At 33.4% G+C, this 22336-nt stretch overlaps 1 protein-coding gene across 2 annotated transcripts in view; it reads left to right on the top strand.

Moving 5' to 3' along the window:
- Window positions 1-22336, top strand: part of LOC113044638 (glypican-6-like) — a 184598-nt gene that overhangs the window by 110953 nt on the left and 51309 nt on the right. For both annotated transcript variants that reach the window (XM_026204785.1, XM_026204784.1), the window contains exon 4: window positions 3233-3398. In XM_026204785.1, the coding sequence (XP_026060570.1) occupies window positions 3233-3398 (166 nt within the window). The remainder of the gene's footprint in view (window positions 1-3232; window positions 3399-22336) is intronic.

The following is a 22336-nucleotide window of genomic DNA, read 5'->3' as shown; positions in this document are numbered from 1 at the left end:
AGGTTTGTCAAAGTTAAGATAGATTGGTGGTGGAAACATGTAGTGGGCAAACCCACTATTGCTCACAGGTTACTCTTTATTATCTTCACGCTATGGGAACATGAGCATGACTCTGGAAATAATCATTTTGTTGACCTCAAATGCCTACGATCTATACTATTTATCGGCTCAAGGAATTTCATTACTTTTACACATCAGTGCACTTGGACAGCTCCATTTTAAAGATATGCGGCTTGTGATGTTTTTAAAAAGCAGGGTTCGAATGAGAAAAAAAAATATTTACTTATATTTTATAAGTCTTTTATGCTTACCAAGGCTGTATTTATTATAGATACATTAAGAACAGCAAAATTTTGAAATATTATTATGAATAAAAATAGCTGTTTTCTATCAGAATGTTTGTTAAAATGTAATTTATTCCTGTAATCATAACCTGAATTTCCAGCATCGTGATTCCAGTCGTAACATGATCCTTCAGAAATCATTCTGATTATTATCAATGCTGAAAAGAGTTGTGCTGCTTCATAGTTTTGTGGAAACCACGATAAATTTGATTTATTTAGATTATTTTAATGAACTACTTATGGACATAATTATGTCTAATTTAGAAGAAAATTCTCCCTCCCTTATTATATCATATATCATATATACCATATATATTGTATTTTAAAGGAGAAAATAAGTCTGAAAGGACAATCCTAAATGTAACTTTTAAAAAAAAAATGTTTTTTTGAATAATTAAACACATTTATTCATGCATAGTTTTTAGCTACTATATGAAGATACAATCTATTTTACTTTACTTTATATATTTTATTTTATATACTTTACAATCCTAAATTTAACTTAAAAAAAGTAAACAAATGTTTTTTTTTTTTTTTTTTTTTTTTTTTTTTTTTTAATAATTAAACAAATGAATTCATGGATAGTTTTTAGCTACTATATGAAGAAAAAAATCTATTTTATTTTACTTTATATAATTTATTTTATATACTTTATTTATTTATTTATTTATCTTTAGTATAATGAAAATTACATCTGGAAGAACGGGCCCAAATGTCACTTTTCTACACTCTTAAAAACGAAGGAAAAAATAGCTTAAATAAAACAAAAGTAACAATTAAACAAACTGATCTGTTTACAGTTTATCAGCGGCAGAGAAGTCAGCGGTGCGGCTCCTTTGAGCAGAGTTTGTCTCATTAACCTTTGAGATACTCCGAGAAATCCTCTTCAGTCTCAGAGTGCAGTGAAATATCCCGTCAGTGTCCCATGTGCAACTAGACAGTCTCTGTGTATACTGCGTGAAGCTAATGGCTGATTAGGAATCGTGTGAAAAAGCTGTCAGCTCACGGTGCGCGTGAGTCTCGCTGTGATGTAATTGCGTTCAAAGCTCTCCTGCGCTCCGTGTTTGATGTGGGAGTGTAAAACGGGCCGCGTCAGAGCAGCTCTGTTTGATCCTCAGTCTTCCAGAAACACTTGTAGCTGTGCAGCGGCAGAGGAAGGGTGTCTGGATCATCACAGACGAGCAGAATGATGAAGACGCCAAGAGTTTATCTCCGAATCCGGAGGTGTGACACGTAACTGATCCTCCGCTTGTTCTTTCAATTACGGGCCGATGGTGAAGCCGTGTAAAGCAAAGATTTTGAAGGGTAAATAAGTGGAGCTTGACAGGATGCATGTGTTTGAAACGTTAGCAAAGTTCATTGACTCACTGCCGTACTCTACCTCAGAAGAAAAGATGGAAGTAAGAAAAGAAGCGCTTGCTGATCTGTTGAAAATAATAGATGGAGGTGTAAGAATGCTAGTGCACTGCATATCATACACTGCCTACCCTTTTTACCTTCACTAATCAAGAAAAAAAAAAAAATTAGTCTTGTGTAAAATTTTACAAACTCCTGGCAGTCAAATTCTGAGTTAAGAAAATTATGTATTTTTGTTATTATGTTTTATTGTTGTTTGTTGTCAGTCTGCAGGGGTTTTCAGTGTTATTTTAATATTTTTTTCTATATTTATGTGAATACTTTTGTGTAGTCTATTTGAATTGAGCTTTTCATTTTAAGTATTATTTTGCTTTTAATTAATTTTTATCAGTTTTAAATTTGTATAAATTGAAAATAACTATATAATCAGTTTCAGAGTTCAAATTATGGGATTATTTTAAATAAGAAATAAAGATTTATTTTCATTTTAATTACATTTTTTTAATTGATTTCCATTTGATATTTAACTCTTAGTAATTTTGTTGTATGCTTCATTCATTCATTCATGCATGCATTTATGTATTTATTCCTACTACTAATTTTTGTACTTAAACTTATTTCAGTTTCTTGCCTATGCAACATTTTTAATTTCCATCCAATATATATATATATATATATTACACTTAATATCATTTTATTTTAATAGTTTAAATAGTAACATCACTTAACATATTTAAGTGTCTAAAACAGTAAATTGAAACTGAAAGTAAAACCTCACCTAAAGTCACAATTAAGAGAAAAAACCTTGCAACTGTGACACATAAACTAACAATTAAGATGTTTTACTCTGAAGCAGAAGATGTAATTGAGTGCACATTAGTTGTATATTGTTTTTCAGGTTTTTCGATTTTCAGATCTGTGTGAGTGTGAGTCTTGATGTGTGGCATGTGACACGCTGCAGTTGTAGTTATAAAGCAGCACTGTCAGGTGTGTTCAGAGCAATCAACACATGTCCTTTTGGATCTCAGTGAGAAACTCAACGTCCATCGTGTTTCCAGTTGACCGTCTGCCTCCTTTCTGCACGGCCTTGACCTTCAGAGAGCCGTCTCCGTGTGATGGACAGAAGATTGCTGGCGTACAAGCTCCGAGTCAAGTGTACAGATAGAGAATGACACGCAATTATCAGAGAGACGGCTGCAAGTAGATATATTTCTGCCCTGAAGGCTAGCTGATGTGAGAATGCTGTCGCGTCACGAGTGTCTGCGAATGTAGCACCTTTACACCCGTACTGACTTTGAAAATAGACGTGCATTAAGCACATGCAATGCTTTTGCGAATATCTGACCCCAATGTGCTTTAAAAGACACGTTTGACCTGTTGTCAGTGCAGTTCTTCACTCCACTCAGACCTTTTCAATACCCAGCAGAGGTCCTTTCATAGATTATGAGTGCAGAGTACTACTCGATTTCTTCCGACAGCTTGCAAAACAACTCAGTCAGTACTAACGTCCTTCCGTTTTATTTCTCCTGCAGGTCAATGTATCTCCAGGTTGCAGTAAAGCATTGACTAAAATGCTCTACTGTCCATACTGTGGAGAAACGCCAGGCCTCAAACCCTGCGCCAACTACTGTCAAAACGTGATGCGGGGCTGCCTGGCCAACCAAGCGGACCTGGACCCGGAGTGGAACCTCTTCATTGGTAAGAGTCCCTCTTCTGTTTCCGGCTCGGGTTTACAAATATTGATTTCTCTGTTTGGATTGCAGCCCGATGGATTTTTGAGCTTCTGTAAGAAATGATTCCCAGTATTCAGAGACTGTTTGAATATATATCTTGGCTTTATATTCATAGTTTTATATAAACAGGAAATTGGTTATTTTACTTTCTTTTGCTTGCTTTCACAAGTAGTGTCTGGTAGTTTCACAAGAAGGGTCTAAAAATTTCACATTTCATCTGAGTACACACTCATGTTATTATGATTATTAAACTTGTACATTTATGCATTTGGCTGACACTTTATTATTTTATTTTATTTTATTTTTTAAATCAGAAGCTACACATTTTATCAGTGCGTTCCCTGTCCCTCGCCGGGCCCTTGAAATCGTCCAAACTTTTCCGTCCCTGATTGTACCATGTTTCTATTATTAGTTTAATATGTGATTTGCTTCAATTTCCATACTCATCCCGTAGCATTTTTCACATACTCAAACGGGTTTTGAATGTCATTTAATGTTGTTTTAGAGATTTGGAAATGCAAAAGCAAAAGCATGCTTGATTTCAGAAACAATGCTAATTGCTCACTGGCGGGTTGAACCTCATAAAGCTGCTCAATGTTTAATGTGTTTCTGTTGATGGCACATAAATATAGTTCAAGTGACGGTTCGGCTTGATTCATATGACCTATCGGCGCTAGCTTTAGCAGCTTAATGCCGTCCACCCACTGAAACAACTGCAGAGACGATCCGTAAGAGCTCTGCAACATATTCAATGCAACGTGACAATGCATGCATTGTATAACGTAGAAAGTTAAACTATTTAAATTGTAAATAATGCATTTAATGCATGCTATTTTATTAGGCTTAATGTCCTGATGTGGCGTGCATTTGGTTTGCATTTCTTGTTTTGTATTTTTCAGAGCTCATTTTCTGCGCTATAGATTTTCAATCAGTATTTCACTCCCCCGCAGAGAGATATCGACTGGCTTTATGGTGCCGCAGTTCGATTAGCAAAGGAGGATAATTCATTTTGTTTTGAATATTTGTAGAAGGCTGGTTCTTGTTTGGAACAGCTTGGCTCGGACGGGCCGTCGTAGGGACTGACCTTTGCTCCGTGTGGCATTTCCCCGCAGCCTCTGTTGATGTGCCCTACTCACCTGCATTGATTGGCAGTTCTGTGAAGACATTCAGACGGCGTCTCGCACAGCTCTGGCCTCGTTCACTGGATCGATTGCAGAAATTGTGTGGTTTACCAAACTTTCACAGAAGCAGCCTGGGAAGGCCTGTTGGAAATTGGCAGTATTGAGCTGATTGTGTCGACCGGCATGGGTTTTTTAAGGGATGATGCCAGTAGTGTTAACTCAAGGACGTATATATGTGATATGGGTTAATGTAGTGTAATTATAGCAATTCCCAGAGGAAAAGCTGCTCTTTTATACTTCAGGAGAGTTAGTGGAGCTCTCGTGCATGTTTCTGTATCAACTTCGGCTCAGATGTTTCTCCTAACATGCATGAAAAAAGTTTAGAGCTGTAAAATGAATGTGGATTACAGCTCAGATCAGAGAAATGTTCACGTTGAGGGCCCTGATTTTTGACTACCGATATTATTTCACATCTCTTTAGATAGATCTTAAGTATGATAGAAAACAAAAAAAAACAAAAAAAAATTCAAGTAAAAATTAAGTTTCAGCTAGTCGCAAAATAAACATATTTTTTTAACTTGATGTATTAAAATAACTAAAACAAATAAATAAAAAAATACTTGGTGTACTAAAATAACTGAAACAAATTTAAAATAAAATTAACATGTATATATATATATATATATATATATATATATATATATATATATAAAAACACACACACTCATAATAAAAATTACAAAATACACAAGAAAAATCACTAAAAATATACTAAAAACTAAATGGAAAATAGAAAAATAGAAAATAAATGACTATAATTTACTAAAATTAAAGATATTATTAATAATTTATTATTAATAAAATTAAAGTTTCTGGATCATTTTATATATATATATATATATATATATATATATATATATATATATATATTCAGCTTTGTTTTAATTGCCAAAAAAATGTATATAATGTTTTTTTTTTCTTCTTCTTTTTTTATGATAACAACACTGTTTTACACACTTAATCACACAAGTACACATGTGGACAATTGTAAATACTGTAGGAAGTCTAAAAATAATCAATTAAATCATGATTGTAATATATAAATATGCAATTGAAGCATGTTGAATTTACATATTCAGGCATCTTGTATTAAAACAACTTTGTTTGTGTACCTCATGCTAGGATCTTTCATTTGCTAATTATGGTTCGTTAGCTCTCCTCTGAGAAATAATCATATTTCGCGAAATATTTTTTGGTCAGCAATTAAAGATTCCTACTGCGACACGCTAAAGTTTCCCGGCATGATGTGATTCCACAGAACAAATGTAACCGTCGTGAGAAATTAATAATCTGTGTTATTAATTTTCTCATGAAGCCACAGGGGTTTGCATTCATCTCAATTGGAGAGACCGCAGGAGATGTTCTGCCAGCGTTAGATCGTGATCACACTGTTTGGGAAGAAAACAGACGGCTGTGGCATCTCATCAGAGCCAATGAGTTCGAGTTTCACAGGAAATGAGAAACATCAGGCCGCTGGTTTATTCTTATCCTGATGAATACGCCACCTCTGGTCTGGGGTCAGACGGCCGAGGAAGTATCATTTCAGCTCCATCCTATGAGCATCCGTCTCTTTCGGCTTCTGAGGCTCAATTAAACTGCATGATGTCTTGAAGGTTTTCCGTGCACAAGGACGTGTTCACTGCAGAAAGGGTTTGTTTGCTGATGCACATTAGATCCTGAACTTATATGTGCATGGACACGGTTAATGAATTACACAATGATCAGAGTGAGATTATTTGCAGTGCATTATACAGTCAAACTCTATAAAGTTATTTTTCTTTCTTATTGGTTGAGCTGTACTTATATACAGTACACTGAAATGCCACTGAAAACAAATTATGGGATGAAGACAAGCTTTAAAGGGCAGAATCTGGCCAAGTTTGTATAAATGAGTTTGCAATAAATTGGAGTGAATTTCTACGCAGTGCATTTGAAAGCATTCTGTACAATATAGCATATATACTGAAAAAAGTTTTGCAATTGATTTTAACAGCAAGTAACATGTTAAATAATAATAAAAAAATAAAATTCAAAAAGAAAGAAAGACTATATTTACTTATTTTTTATATTTATTTAATTTTCAGCTAGCTACCAAGAAACAACTGCCATTCTCATTTATTTAAACTCAAATAAAAATGATTAAAACAGAAACTATTAAAAATAGTTTAAACTTTTATATATATATATATATATATATATATATAATATATATATATATATATATATATATATATATATATATATATATATAATGTTTTTCTATTTTTATTCAAAGTACTTTTTATTTGTTTTCACAAGGTGTGTGGTTGTGCGGGAAATTTTTAAAGACAAAATCATCATCTTACACATTTATTTCAGCGTTTCTCCATACTAACATGAGAAGGGTTATTTATAAAGCTGCTTTCATGCAGACAGCACTGCAGGGACGACAGAAGATCAGACGTAAGGAACAATATACAGAGCATTTGATGTTAAAACACTTCCATTAGAGGAAAATGAGCGCTTTAGTATTGCTGAGACTCGGCAGCTACTGAAACGTGAGATAAAAATATTTCATTTTAATGAAGGTGTAGTAGAAAATGTTGCGTAACGTCTTAAGAGAAATAAAACATGCAAGTGCAGTAATTTCAGTTTTAATCCATGTTGAACTCAAATGAGTTTTTGATTGTAATCCCTCCTTGACCTCATGGAAAGGTCCTGCTGTTATATAATCACATCAGCAGCAAACTCAATGTAAGCCACGCTGATTAAATGCATAGATTTGCTGAGCTGTATCGATCCTCAAGGGGAAATTCAGGAAGGAACACTTTGACCTGAATGTGATATGAACTTGGCCTTAAATGAGGTGAATATGAGCTTCTGCACAGGTGCTGCTGGGCAAAATATGATCATTTTACATATACAGAGTTAGAAGACGTAATACCTCAAAGTGATGCATATACCTTAGTAACCTGTATAGTCTGTCTATGATTGCCAAAAAAATGCATGCATTAATATGCATTTATAGATTTTTTTCAAGTGAATTTGAGGGAGATAATAATATGCATTCAAATAAATTAATATTTTTATTAATCAAGGATGCATTAACTTGATCAAAAGTAAGACATTTCTCATGCTACATAAGATTTATATTTCAAATAAATGCTGTTCTTTCGAAACTTTCTGTTCATCTGTAAATCCTGAGGGGGAAAAGCATCATGGTTTTAACAAAACTATGAAGCAGCTATATTGATAATAATCAGAAATGTTCCTTGAGCAGCGAATCAGCATATTTTCATGATTTCTGAAGATCATGTGACACTGGAGACTGGAGGAATGGTGCTGAGAATACAGATTTGATCACATGAATAAATTATAATTTACAATACATAATTACATATAAAACAGTAATTTTAAATTGTAATAATATTTCACAATGTTACCCTTTTTACAGTACTTTACAGTACTTTTAATTTTAAAACAATATATATATATATATATATATATATATATATATATATATATATATATATATATATATATATATATATATATATAGTGTATTATCGCGATTAACTAAATTAACTAGAACTGAAATACAATTTAAAACAACTAATAATAATAAAAAATCATTTTATTATGAAGTTATGAAGTATTGTTTATTAAAAAATTGATTTGATCAAATTAAAAAATATTTAATTTATTGTTTGATTAAATAAAAATAAAAAAAGGATTAGAAATTATTAAGAATTACTGTATATTTAATCACACAAATGCAGACTTGGTGAAAATAAGATATTTTTTCTACCATTTAGAAATCAGTACCTACAGTAGTTTGTGTCATTTTGAGCTGATGTCCAGTGCATTTGAGAGTGTCTCATCCAATCAGACCGAGCCACTCTTTCACAGCTGAAGTGTCTTTAGGATGTGATTAGGGGTTTGTTGAATGTGTGAGTGATGCTGGCCACATCTGTGTGCGGCTCTCCCTCATGTGTGACTGACACGGCCACCGGTAAACATGTAGAGAGACTACCACAGACACACACACACACACACACACACACTAGGCTGCATATTAAGAGCTGTTAGGTGTGTAATGTGAAGTGCTCTACAGTGATGTGCTCAAACACTGAAGCACACTACACTCAGACTCTCACCCAACAAGACAGAGCGACTTTGACCCAACACTGTCCTCTCCCAGAGGAAAATATCATCATTCAGCTCAGATCATGAGATGAGGACTTCATAATGAATCAACCATAAGTCTGATAAAAAAATTAATAAAAAAAAAAAAATGCTTATTATGTGTCAGTCTTCCTATGTATTTATTCATTTTTTGTGAAAATTTCTAAAACCTTTTTTTTATGCATAATTTATTAGGAAATGTATTTTTTTAAGTCAAGTACAAATAATATTTTATTTGTTTATTTGTTTGACTTTAAATAAATAAAGAAAATATAAATTACACCAGCAACATTTGTTTAAATTGCATCACAATGTAAAGATATAAACATATCTGTCTGTTTGTATTTTTATCTGTCTGCCTATCTATTTATTTATTTTTTCTTTTAAAAATGTATTAGTAAAGTCACTGAAGAGCATTTATTTGTTTAAAAAGTCGACTATTAACATTAAATAAAAAGAAACTAAATTAAAATAAGAAAATGTAAATTTAAATGTGTTGCATTGTGGGAGTGTTTATTTAAATAAATTTATAAAATTGTATCCTCGATTCTCATTACATACTTTGTCCTGATGTTGATGTTATTATTATTATTATTATTATTATTATTATTATTATTATTATTATTATTATTATTATTATTATTATTATATAAAACTTTATTTATACTATATAAAAATCAGCAATCATTAAATTAGGTATAGGTACTACAATATCTAAATAATTTAATGATTAATTAAACACACACACACACACACACACACACACACACACACACACACACACACATATATATATATATATATATATATATATATATATATATATATATATATATATATATATATTATTATTATTATTATTATTTATTTATTTTTTATTTTTTTGTATATGTTTGAAATGTTGTTGACAGCTTTCATTCAGTCATAAATCTGTGAAGAGTTAGCGTCATTGAGCGGCATGTGTTGAGGTCAGTGAAGGATGCAGGAGTCATTATGTGCTGGACTTCTGCTCATGAATGCCAGAGAAACATCACTCACACACTTTCATGATAAACAGCCTCTGCTCGCTTTTATGACCGCAACATCATTATCATTTTTCTCGTCAGCATCTTGTTGGGATATTAAGTGTCAGAGTATAATAAATGCCTGACGACATGCCCTCGCCGTGTGGACAACGTGTTTCTGTTTTTTTACACTTTATGTACAATAAAAATACATCTAATTACATTGCTATATTTTTGTTTCCTATCTATCTATCTATCTATCTATCTATCTATCTATCTATCTATCTATCTATCTATCTATCTATCTATCTATCTATCTATCTATCTATCTATCACTTTTATGTTATTTTTTTGTGCAGGCATTAAGCATTTGTTGTTTTAAACCTTTTTAAAATATATTATTAATTTAGTTATTTAATGTTTAAGTGCATTAAATTTTTAAGGTTTTATTTTATTTTGTTTTATTTTTGTACACGCATGGCATTAAACCTTTTTGTTCTTTTTTATAACCTTTTATTTTATAAATATATAACTGATTTTATTTTATTTTTTGATGTATTTCGTTATCTATGAGAGTGCTTCTCCAAACATAGTCTCTCTCTCTCTCTCTCTCTCTCTCTCTCTCTCTCTCTCTCTCTCTCTCTCTCTCTCTTTCACATTAATCAGTGAATGCTGAAGATGAATCCTGTCTTTATTTTATGCTGAGCCAGCGATACCATCCTGTCTTGGTATCGTATTTTCCTTCATGCATTGGGTTAATTACAAAGGCTAATTAAGATTTAGGCCTATGTTGTCCTTTGGTGAGTCCTTTGTCACCACAATGTAAGTGATCTGCATTGATTTTATTTGCTCATTTCTTTTTAATTGCATGGCTTTGTCTCCATGTGTAATAGGAGCTTGCTGCAACCTCACAATTCATGCAAATGTAAGTCAATATTATTTGCCTCTCTTTCATGCGGTGTCCTTGTGCATAAGATACAAATTTAGAGAGAATTTGAATAGAATTAGAAAGGCTTAAATGGCAATAATGATGCATTTAAGAGGATCTCACATCAATGTTATATTATATTCTTATTAAACTTTATATTATAATATATTGTATCTAAATGCAATCAATTGGACATGTGTGATCAGCGTTCAGATAAGGTTTTGAAATGTATCAGATGGTGTTGCGTAACTCCTCAGAGTTGTGCAACACTTTCTAAAATACTTTTCTTAAAATGAGCCGTTTTTATCTGTGGATTAAATATGAAGTTAGTCATGCATCAGATGCTCTTATGCGATTCGAGATGGCGAATGTAAATGAACAGTGCTGCTGTGGAGGTAATAATTCCTCATGACTCTGTGAGTGACAGCTGGGATGGCCGGTGAGGTCAGCTGGGTCGTTGCTATCGGCGACCGTCTCCATAACGACGTGTCCAGCTGTCAGCTGCGGAGCTGCAGATGTTCACTTGTGCCCACTCCACGTCTCTTCTGCCCGAGAGAAATGGGAGGAAATTATTTCATGTCCATTAGTGACCGTCAGTCAAAGCGATTATTGTTTGGTTTGTGTATGATACAAAATACAAAAAAAATATATATATTTTTTTTTTACAATGCATGTGATCATATCATGACATAGAGCATTTGATCAGTTGCACCCATTCAGCCATTAGGCTTAAAAAATAAGTATCTTATATTTTTGTTGTTTTCAATTTAGGTGAATTAATTATTATTATTTTGGTAGCACTTTATTTTACAGTCCTGTTCCTCATGTACATACTATGTACTTATTATAGTAATTACAATAACTATATAATAACTAGGTACTGACCCTGAACCTACCCCTAAACCTAACCCTACCCCATGCAGTTACCTTGTATTACCAGAACTTTCTTAGAACTTTCTGTAAGTGCACTATAAGTACATGTTAGTACACGTACTGTAAAATAAAGTGCAACCATTATTTCTTTATTAACTTGATAATATATTAATTAACTTACTCATATAAGTAGCTGAGAGTATGTCTTAAACAAATTTCAAATACAAATGCAAAATTATTATTATTATTATTATTATTATTATTTATTTATTTTTTATATTAGGGCCAATTTTAAAATTAAGATTACATATATTTCACATGGAGACAAAGCCGTATAATTATAAAGGATACACACACACACACACACACATATATTTATATATATATATATATATATATATATATATATATATATATATATATATATATATATATATATATATACAGATAGATAGATAGATAGATAGATAGATAGATAGATAGATAGATAGATAGATAGATAGATAGATATAGATAGATAGATAGATAGATAGATAGATAGGTGTGCGCGTGTGTGTGTGTAAAACAGCAATATAAGATAACAAATATATCGCAGATACTTTATTTATTTATTTTGCTTCTTTACTTAAGTACCTGAGAGTAAGTGCAATACAACTATAATTGAAATAAATAAAAAATGTATTACACACGTATAAATGATATGCATATACATAAAGCTATGTATACTCTGCATATTTTCTTTTTTCATTAATTTTTTTTCATTTCCCTTGTCTTTTTATTGCAAGTTAAACCATTCATTCATTCATTCATTCATTCATTCATTCATTCATTAATCCTTTCATTCATTCATTCAATCATTCATTTGTTCATTCATTTATCCTTTCATTAATCATTTTAATTTCATTTTAGATAAAAACAAAATATATGTATTAAGTAATATTCAGGTATAAAGCCATATATAGAATGACACGAATGATTTAATTATATTGCTTTTATAAATAGCTTTTTAATAATTGCCTTTATTGCAATTTAAACCATATTTTATTTTGCAATTGCTGAAAAAGGCACATTTAATTTACTCGCCTAAGTAAAACAAATGTTTTATAGTGTTGTTGTTTTGTGTTATTACTTGATTGGATTGTAAAAAAGAGGCCATTGTTTTGAAATTATTTCACCCTCTTGCATGGGCCGTGATCACAAAAAAATAATAGAGAACTTATTTTGGAGATATAGAAAGAATCATTTTGATTTCATGTTGGCCATCCTATAATAATGAAAGAGCGAGGCGGTCATTGAGGATGTGTTTGTCCTCTCAGAACATTAAGCTCTATTAAAGGGCTGTGTTTCTTCGCTCTATCTGCTGTTGAAACACACTCAGTCCTGGCTGCTGTATCTCTCTCCTCTTCCTCTTCTGAGTGATTGAGTCACAGATGGTAAATGGTGACAGATATGACAGGTACAAACCAGATCCTGAACCCCTGGCTGACAGAAAAACAGCCGAGGACCGAAAGACGAACTGCTCAGAAACGCGGCTGGTGTTCATAGACACGTCTCACTGCTGCTCGAATGAGTGGGTGTGATTCCTCCTGCGGTTTGTTATTAAGAAAGATGGCATTTGTAGATTGTGCTGCTGGTTTCTGAAGCCAAACCCTCACTGAGAGTTTCTACCGCTGCTGCTTCGTCACTCGGGTTGTTTTAGGAGCTGTCAGTCAGCGTTTGTTTTGTATTAACAGAGGTCAAAAATCTTGTTAGGCTCCTTGTCCTGAAAGATCATTTTGCTAACATCCTCATTACATAAAAAAGTTACAATTTTAACATTAAAATGTTTAAATGTTAAAACATTTTTTTTTTTTTTTTTTTTTGCAAGAGTAAACGGTAAAAAGGATTTTCAGTGTTATCATTTTGCGAACATTGAAAAGCTAGTTTTAACATTTTAAAAACGTGAGACAAACATCCAACTAAAACATTTCAGAAGTACATTCCATGACTAATGTACGGTAAAATGTTTTTGTGCTAACATTTTTAGACAATAATAAAGACCTGAAAACTTTGAATAAACATTCTATTAAGGTTCTGAGAACATTCTCTGGTAACTACAGAGTTTTATTATTTTTAAACATGTGTGTGATTGTATATCACACACGTTTACATACATACATACATACATTTTATATCAATATAAATTTACAACATCATTCATTCATTCATTTGTTTTAGTTTACTTAATTTATTTGTGTGTTTGTTATTTTAGTTATTTACTTATTTTAGTAATTAATTGTACTTATTTTAGTAACTAACTTTTTCAATTAAAGTTAGTTTAAGGTTTTTATCTGTTTTTAATGTCAATGTCAATGTCATTTGTTTATTTATTTGTTTGTCTATTTGTTTGTTTGTTTGTTTGTTTTAGTTTATTTATGTTTGGCAACTAAGTGATATAAAGTAAGTTTAAGGTTTTTACATCATGTATGTCAAAATCATTGTTGTTGTTGTTGCTTGTTTGTTTATTCGTTTTAGTTTCGTTTTAGTTTACTTAAGTTTAGCTTAGGTACACATTCTTTTACATATTATTCTATCAATATAAGCTGATTTGTTGGTTATATACAAACCTGATTCCAAGTTTGGACACTGTACAAATTGTGAGTAAAAAAGGAATGGAATAATTTACAAATCTCATAAACTTATAATATAATATAGATTCAGCGCCGCCGCTCCCAACACGCGCATCACGCACTGTGCATAGGGCACCAAGTGCTTAGGGGGCACCAAAAATATCCAATAACATTTTTTTTTTTTTTTATGTCGGTATTATTTCATTAGCCTATAGAAATATTAGGCACATTTTAGCCATGTATATGTAACAAGAAAGGGGGAACAAGAAATATATATAATAATTGCTCTAGTCTAGTCCGGTCTAGTCTAGAAAGTACGGGAAATGTGCTGCATGTGCGTGCTGCTGCTAATCTTACTAATGCGCCTCGAACTTGCTGATGTTAGTGTTAGCATCAGCAAACTATGTTATTATAACTTACAATGTAAAGACGTGTTTCCGCACGTCTGCAGGTCTCGTGGCACGGTAGACGCGAATTCTCCTCATTCACGCATCTAGTTACAAGAGATTCTGAGTTATGAAAAGGATCATTGCAAGCTGATAGCGACCGGCTTTTGTGGTGGAAAATTGGCAGTAATACCCCCACCTTGCACAGCTGTACCTGAGTGTCCTGGTACATCAGTGCGGTCGGAGCGCGTCTTCTCAACAGCTGGACATATAGTGAATAAAAAACGCTCTTCTCTAGACCCCGAAATTTTTGCCATGAAACTTCATGCCAATAAATAAGAAATATTGCTGACTTGAGTGTTTCCAGCTCTCTCTTTACGTTCGTCCGATTATTGACGTTGAAAAAGGAAAAGTCTTGTTAGACATGGAAAATTGATTTTACAATCGATTCAAGGAACACTTAGGCTATGTCTTAAAAATCGAAAATGATTTTTCACAAAAGTGACAGCCTTAGTACTTATTGATGATTATTTAATTTAATTTATTCAAAGTGACATTTAATTTGCAAAATTATTTTTTTTTAAAAGTCGTATTTTTTAAAAAATTATTTAGATTTTTTTTTTATTTTGCTATTCTGTTGACAGCAAAGCTGTGAAGATTTTCTTTCTGTTTTTAGTGTTCTTAAGTTTTATACTGTGATGCTGCTATTGTGTGTTATTTGTATTGAGTTATGTTTGTTAATAAAAAGTTAAACTGGCAAAAACAAACGTTTTTTATTTTCTTTCTCGGGGTCGGGGTGGGGGGCATCATAAAGGAATTATGCTTAGGGCACCAAAATGGCTAGCAGCGGCACTGTATAGATAACATATTAAATGTTGAAAGTGAGACATTATGAAATGTCATGCCAAATATTGGCTCATTTTGGATTTCATGAGAGCTACACATTCCAAAAAAGTTCGGACAGGTAGCAATAAAAGGCCGGAAAAGTTAAATGTGCATATGAGGAACAGCTGGAGGACCAATTTGCAACTTATTACGTCAATTGGCAAAATGATTGGGTATGAAAAGAGCCTTTCAGAGTGACAGTGTCTCTCAGAAGTCAAGATGGGCAGAGGATCACCAATTCCCCCAAAGCTGCGGCGAAAAATAGTGGAGCAATATCAGAAAGGAGTTTCTCAAAGAAAAATTGCAAAGAGTTTGAAGTTATGATCATCTACAGTGCATAATATCATCCAAAGATTCAGAGAATCTGGAACAATCTCTGTGTGTAAAGGTCAAGGCAGGAAAACCACACTGGATGCCCGTGATCTTCGGGGCCTTAGACAGCTTTGCATCACATACAGGAATGATACTGTAATAGAAATCACAACATGGGCTTAGGAATACTTCCAGAAAACATTGTCGGGGAACACAATCCACCGTGCCATTCTCCGTTGCCGGCTGAAACTCTATAGGTCCAAAAAAGAAGCCATACCTAAACATGATCCAGAAGCGCAGGTGTTTTCTCTGGGACAAGGCTCATTTAAAATGGACTGTTGCAAAGTGGAAAACTGTTCTGTGGTCAGACAAATCAAAATTTGAAGTTCTTTTTGGAAAACTGGGATGCCAAAAAGAGGACAAGGACAACCCAAGTTGTTATCAGCGCTCAGTTCAGAAGCCTGCATCTCTGATGGTATGGGGTTGCATGAGTGTGTGTGGTATTGACAGCTTACACATCTGGAAAGGCACCATCAATGCTGAAAGGTATATCCAAGTTCTAGAACAACATACAACTGCCAGCCTGCAGTCCAGATCTTTCACCCATAGAAAACATTTGGTGCATCATAAAGAAAAAGAAGACCTAAGACAGTTGAGCAACTAGAAGCCTGTATTAGACAAGAATGAGACAACATTCCTGTTCCTGAATTTGAGCAACTTGTCTCCAGATGTTTGCAGACTGTTATAAAAAGAAGAGGGGATGCCACACAGTGCTAAACACGGCTTTGTCCGAACTTTTTTTGAGATGTTGATGCCATGAAATTTAAAATCAACTTATTTTTCCCTTAAAATGATACATTTTCTCAGTTTTAACATTTGATATGTTGTCTATATTGTATTCTGAATAATATTTACATTTGAAACTTCCACATCATTGCATCCTGTTTTTATTCAAAGTTTCTTCAGAGTCTTAACTTTTTTGGAATCGGGTTTGTGTGTTGCTTACCTTACTATACATGAATGAATGACATGAATACATATTTGGTCATGAAAATACACAGTGTAAATGAATTTTCCCGGTGTCATTTAATATGCCTGGGCCCTGAAGCGAGGCTGTGGGCTATAACCAGCTCCTCTCTCCTCATATTGGAGAAGAGCTCTTCAGACTGGAGAGGAGCTCAGAGGGAATGTGATCTGACAGAGAGTTGGACTTGAAGTGCAGCTCACAGTTGGGAAAGTCTCTGATTACTGCTCGCATTATTGGGGAGGTTTCATGATAACCATTTTTATCTTTTGCCAGGGAATGACAGAATCAGTCCAGGATACAATCATAAGATCACATACAGACTAGAGTTCGGCCAATATCTCGGGCCGACATGTGTCATTTTTTTATATATCGGCATCGGCCGATATCCGTGTTTAGTAGCGCCGATTTAAAGTCAGGCACGCCGGCGGGCAGCCCCGTGTTATTGGTGCGGTGGAAAGTGCTGCTGCTACATGTGAAGGACCTTTGGAGATAAAGGTAGTCAGATTATTGTGCTGCTTCATATTTCATATTTGTGGAAACCACGGTACATCTGTTTTCTCATGAGTGTTTAACCAATAGGAAGTTTGAAAAACAGCATTTATTTGAACTAGAAATTCTAATTGCTCTTATTGTTACTTCTGATCAATTTAAGGCATCCTGGCTGAATAAAAGTTTTCATAGTTTTATTTTCATAAAAAACAAAAACAAATTTTGTTCTCACCAAAATAAATTGCTTTTGAAGTTATATGTATTGATTAAATAGCAAATATAACAAATGTAGTATAATAATAATAATAATAATAATAATAATAATAATAAAATGAAAAAGTTTCTCAAAGATAATAAAATAACATTCTTTTATCATTTGATACATATATTGTCATGATCCTGCCCTCGTGTCCTTGATTTTTCCTAGTCTTGAGGCAGGATCATGGCAGACCCGTGTTTTGTGTTCAAGCACATGGCCTTGTCTTTGGGCCATGTGCTTGTGTTGTCTCATTCCCTTGCCCCGTCCCCCTTGTTATCCTAGTCTTGTCGTGATTGTCCTATCTGTGCCACCTGTCGTGTCTTGATCAGTTCCCCTATTTAGATCTCCCAGTGTGCTCTGTCTTTCGTCGGTTCATTGTCGCTGTGATTGAGATTTGTGATTGTTCCACTCTGTGATTGTTCAACTTATGTGTTCCTACCTGTCAGCCTCCTGAGATATCTTGTCCTTGTAACCCCTCAAAGAAGTCTTTTGTCTTGCAGTGAGTTTTTGTTAGTAGTTAGTGTTCAGAGTCTTTGTTTACCTTGTTTATTGTGTTTTTGTAGAATTATTTAGTGTCAACCCTAGCCCTTGTTTTCCCCCTAGTGGGTTTTTGTTTTCCCTTTTTGTTAAATAAATCCTGTGTTTAGTCACTTCCTGTCTGCACCTGAGTTCCTCCTCGCCAAACCCTGACATATATATTAAATGTTAAATGAGCATGTTAATTTAGTATATCACAAACACGTTTTTTTTATATATTGAATGTTTTCTTATAACAGTTATTTTTCATAATTGTGTTGAAATAAAATAAGTAAGGTTTTTATTATTTATTTTATTTCATTTCAAGTATTGTTTTTATGGTTTTAGTTTTTTATAACCCTGTATGACCTTATTTTGCATGCACAAACAAACGATAAAAGTAAGAAAGAAAGATTAGGTTATATTTTAGTTATTTATTATAACTCTATTAAAAACTACCCTGCATAACCCCATTTTATTACATGAGGTACCTTGAACTGTCTTGTAAACATCATGGTTTATGGATAATCTGATCATCCTGTACTCAAGAGGACTACAGCGACTCTAGACTGTAGAAAATAGAAAGTCATTGAAATTCCTCTTAAACTCTGAGTCTGTGTAATATGTGAGATTGATATTTGTCATCTGAATTGAGGTCTGGACGTCTTGAGTCCAGAGGGGTGTCTTGGTAAACAGTTTTTAATGGCTGTTTGCGTTCACCTCCCTCTTTAAAGCAGGTTAAGCTCACACAAACAGCTTGCTTTCATCATAGGGAGCTGTGGCTCACCTTTGTGTCCGCCGCACAGCTAGTGAGCGTCAGCCGTTTAATGGAACGTCACGATCTGTTTTCCACTGTTGAAAATAGCTATTAAATGCATTGTGAATAGAAAGAGAACATGAGCAGTCGTGCAGGGGATCATATACTGGCCTGATTTGGCCTGTTGTGCAATGCTGTGTTGTTAAAAACACATTAAATGCGCCTCTGAAAAATAAATCAGATGGGGTTTTGAATCTGTGAAAGCTTGAGGAAAGGTTTTGGCTAATGATAACCTGTCCATCTTCCAGAGCATTTTTGTTTTAGCGCGTATCGCTGCTTTCCAAACGTTTGTGGCTTTTTGAGCAGGAAAATAGTTGTTTTCTTGCAGGAAGGGTTTAATCAGCGTGTTTGCGGTTCAGACTGTTGAAACACTCTCTCACTCAAATGTTAATTCTAATGAGAGACATTTAGCAGCAAATGTTCTTTCCAATTTTACCCTCAGACCATGATGAAACCCGTATGTTTTCAGCCAGGATTCTCTATAACTAAGCACATGGTGTGTTTGTCATGTGCCTGAAGACGTGAGACAAGGACACTCTTGATGTAAAAAGAGGATTTTCATTTCACATATTACCTAGAATATGCTGAAATTGTAATATGACAAGTGACTTAAAAGTTAAATAAATCCTATTATTCTTTGTCTTTCTTCCTTTCTTCATTGCTTTCTTTCTTTCTTTTTAATGTAATATTAGATTAATGTAGTATTAATTTATTTATTTTATGAAAAGTAATTTTCAAGCACATTTTATCTGGGGAAAAACACATTTATTTAAGGACATTTTAAATAAATATTACACCTTACACATTAATCTGTTTTGTTTTGTTTTGTTTTGTTTTGTTCAACATATGGCAATACATACATCTCTCTCTCTACTGTACTAATGCATGTAGAGCCTTTATATAATTTCCGTATATACTTTCATATGTATTTCCAATGCCTGTTGTAGTCATGGTCACATGCACACCTTGTACATGCTAAACAAAAGCTGTATAAACAGATGAAAGATGTTCCTTTGCTGTTGTTTTGTTCAAGTGCAGTGAGAGATGTGTATTAACATCTTTGTGTTTTGTTATATTTCCAGTAGCTGGGCTGTAGTCTCCCAATACATTTGCATCTTATTAGCTCAGACTGAACTCCCGTTGCTCCGAAGAGCTTTAGAGAAAGAGATGCAGAGATCCCATCATTAAAATGTAGCACTTTATTCACAGCTGGTCAAGCATGAAGAGCTGTGCGGCGATTACCGCCCGGGCCACTATCGAATTCTCCACTGACTTGTGAGACCAACTGTCCAATTAAGACCGGTGTGAATATTCTGCAGTGGATTTTTTGAGGTCCATCAACTCACAAGCCCTCAGTAAAGTCTTCATCTGAACTCAGAAAAGTGGGGCTGATTAGTCAATAACTGCTAAAGCCTAACGTTCTGGCAAATTTGAGTGCCTTAATGACTCTACGGATGCTTTTAAATAGCATTAATTTAGTTAATGGTCTCAGGCATACGCACTGAACATTTCTTGTTGGTAATATCTCATGTTCTAGGTGAATAATAGCAGAGTTTTGAAGACTAAAGATTTGATTTGAAGTTTTTGACTGTTCGTTTTGATCATTTGATTCATTTGATTCAATATTCAATTGGAATTCCTGTTAGGCTTACTATAGTAAATTAAAATAATAATAATAATAATAATAATAATAATAATAATAATTTATTACTTAAATGGAAATATTAAATTAAAATTAAATTAAATTAAATTAAACACACAATATAATATATATTCGTTATATATAACAATTTATAATTATTATATTTTTAGATGCCAACAAAACATTTCTCATTAAAACACACACAAACAAAATAATAAATTATATATATATATATATATATATATATATATATATATATATATATATAGCAACTTATAATTATTATGTTAACTTTGAGTGCTATTTGATTTATTTGAAAATAAAAGTTTACTTAATTACTTTAATAGTAGCTTGTACCTCCTGCTGATCTTTACACGTTTTATTTTGTTGACCTCTTTAAACTTCACAGTGAAGATGAGATGCAGATCTCTCTGCTGTCTTCATTTATATATTTCCATTAATGTTTATTGCCAATACAAGTGGCCATTAACTTTAAGCATATGCGCTGTGGCCCGGTCTGTTTGTCGTCAGACGTCATATTAAAAGCCATTCATCCTTTCAGCCGTAAATGTATATGACAGTTTCAGCAAACTATACTGGAATTATATGTTCATCCGTGGAATCTGCAAAGGAAAAACACAATGCTTTGAGAGTTGCATGCATCAGCAACAACAAGTCATTTTCCACAACAGAGATTCAAGGTAAACAATGTTTTACAGCGTATGTGGAGCCTCTGAAAGCATGCCATTTGTATACTGAAGACGAGAGTAAACAGACAGTCATCACGGGAGAAAAGGAGAGCTTTACTTCAGTTTGTAATATTTACCAGCTCTGTAGAGACACATACTGTAGTTATGTTCTGCTGCTCTGTTTAGCACTGGCTGTGAGTAAATGTGACTGAGCATTCACAGTATTTGATGATCCTCTCTGTAATTATTTAATGATGAAGTCTAAATTGTCCTTGGCCGATGAAGACAGCTCCATCGTTTTAGGTGACTAATTATTCCTGCCGGGATCCAGCAGCCTCCCACACGCTCCTTTATATGCAGACTGACAATAAACAGCAAGCCCACGTTCAGCACCCCATGTAATCCTCAGAGAGAAGACGCCTGGAGACGCTGAGATCTCGACTCGCATTAGACACCTGCTGAAGGCCTGTAGACTACAGCACTGTGGATGCCAGAGAAATGGACTGAGAAGGTGAACATCGCCAAGAACATTTGGGGTTCAACAATCTGCTATTCTGTAGAATTTAATATTATATGTTTCCCTGTTTTTCTGTTGCTATGGTTTAAAATGAATGAATGAATGAATATTACTATTGCAATTTTTTCTGTTTTATTAAAAAAAAAAAAAAAAACATCATCAACAACAATAGTAATACTAATTGCAATTAGATGTGTTCCCCCAATTTGTTCTTGTTCTGTTTTTATTATTATTATTTTTTTTTTTTTATGAAGTAATGCACATGCAGTTTCAGGGCCGGTAAAATAAGAAATATAACTTTTCAATTGAAAACTAAAACTGAACTATTTTAATGGCGAGAGAAAAGAGCCATGGGCTGCTATAGGGCTGAGGTTTGAGGCCTGTGTTTGGAAACGAATGTTGTGAATCAGGGGTTGTTTTCTAATTAAATGACACAATTCTTAAGTTGTGTTTTGTAGACTAATTTATTTATTTATGTATGTATTTTATTTTAATGCCAAAATATGTGTTAGAACTAGTCCTAGCCTAAAACACACAATAAGTCACCTTCTCAATCTTACAATTTCTTGTTTTTCATGTCGCAGTTTTAGTCTATTAATCTTGAT

This window comes from Carassius auratus, chromosome 26 (genome assembly GCF_003368295.1).
Source record: "Carassius auratus strain Wakin chromosome 26, ASM336829v1, whole genome shotgun sequence".
In the NCBI taxonomy this organism is placed as follows: domain Eukaryota; kingdom Metazoa; phylum Chordata; class Actinopteri; order Cypriniformes; family Cyprinidae; genus Carassius; species Carassius auratus.
The sequence above is the reverse complement of the archived record's forward strand: the minus strand, read 5'-3'. Positions and strand labels throughout refer to the sequence as shown.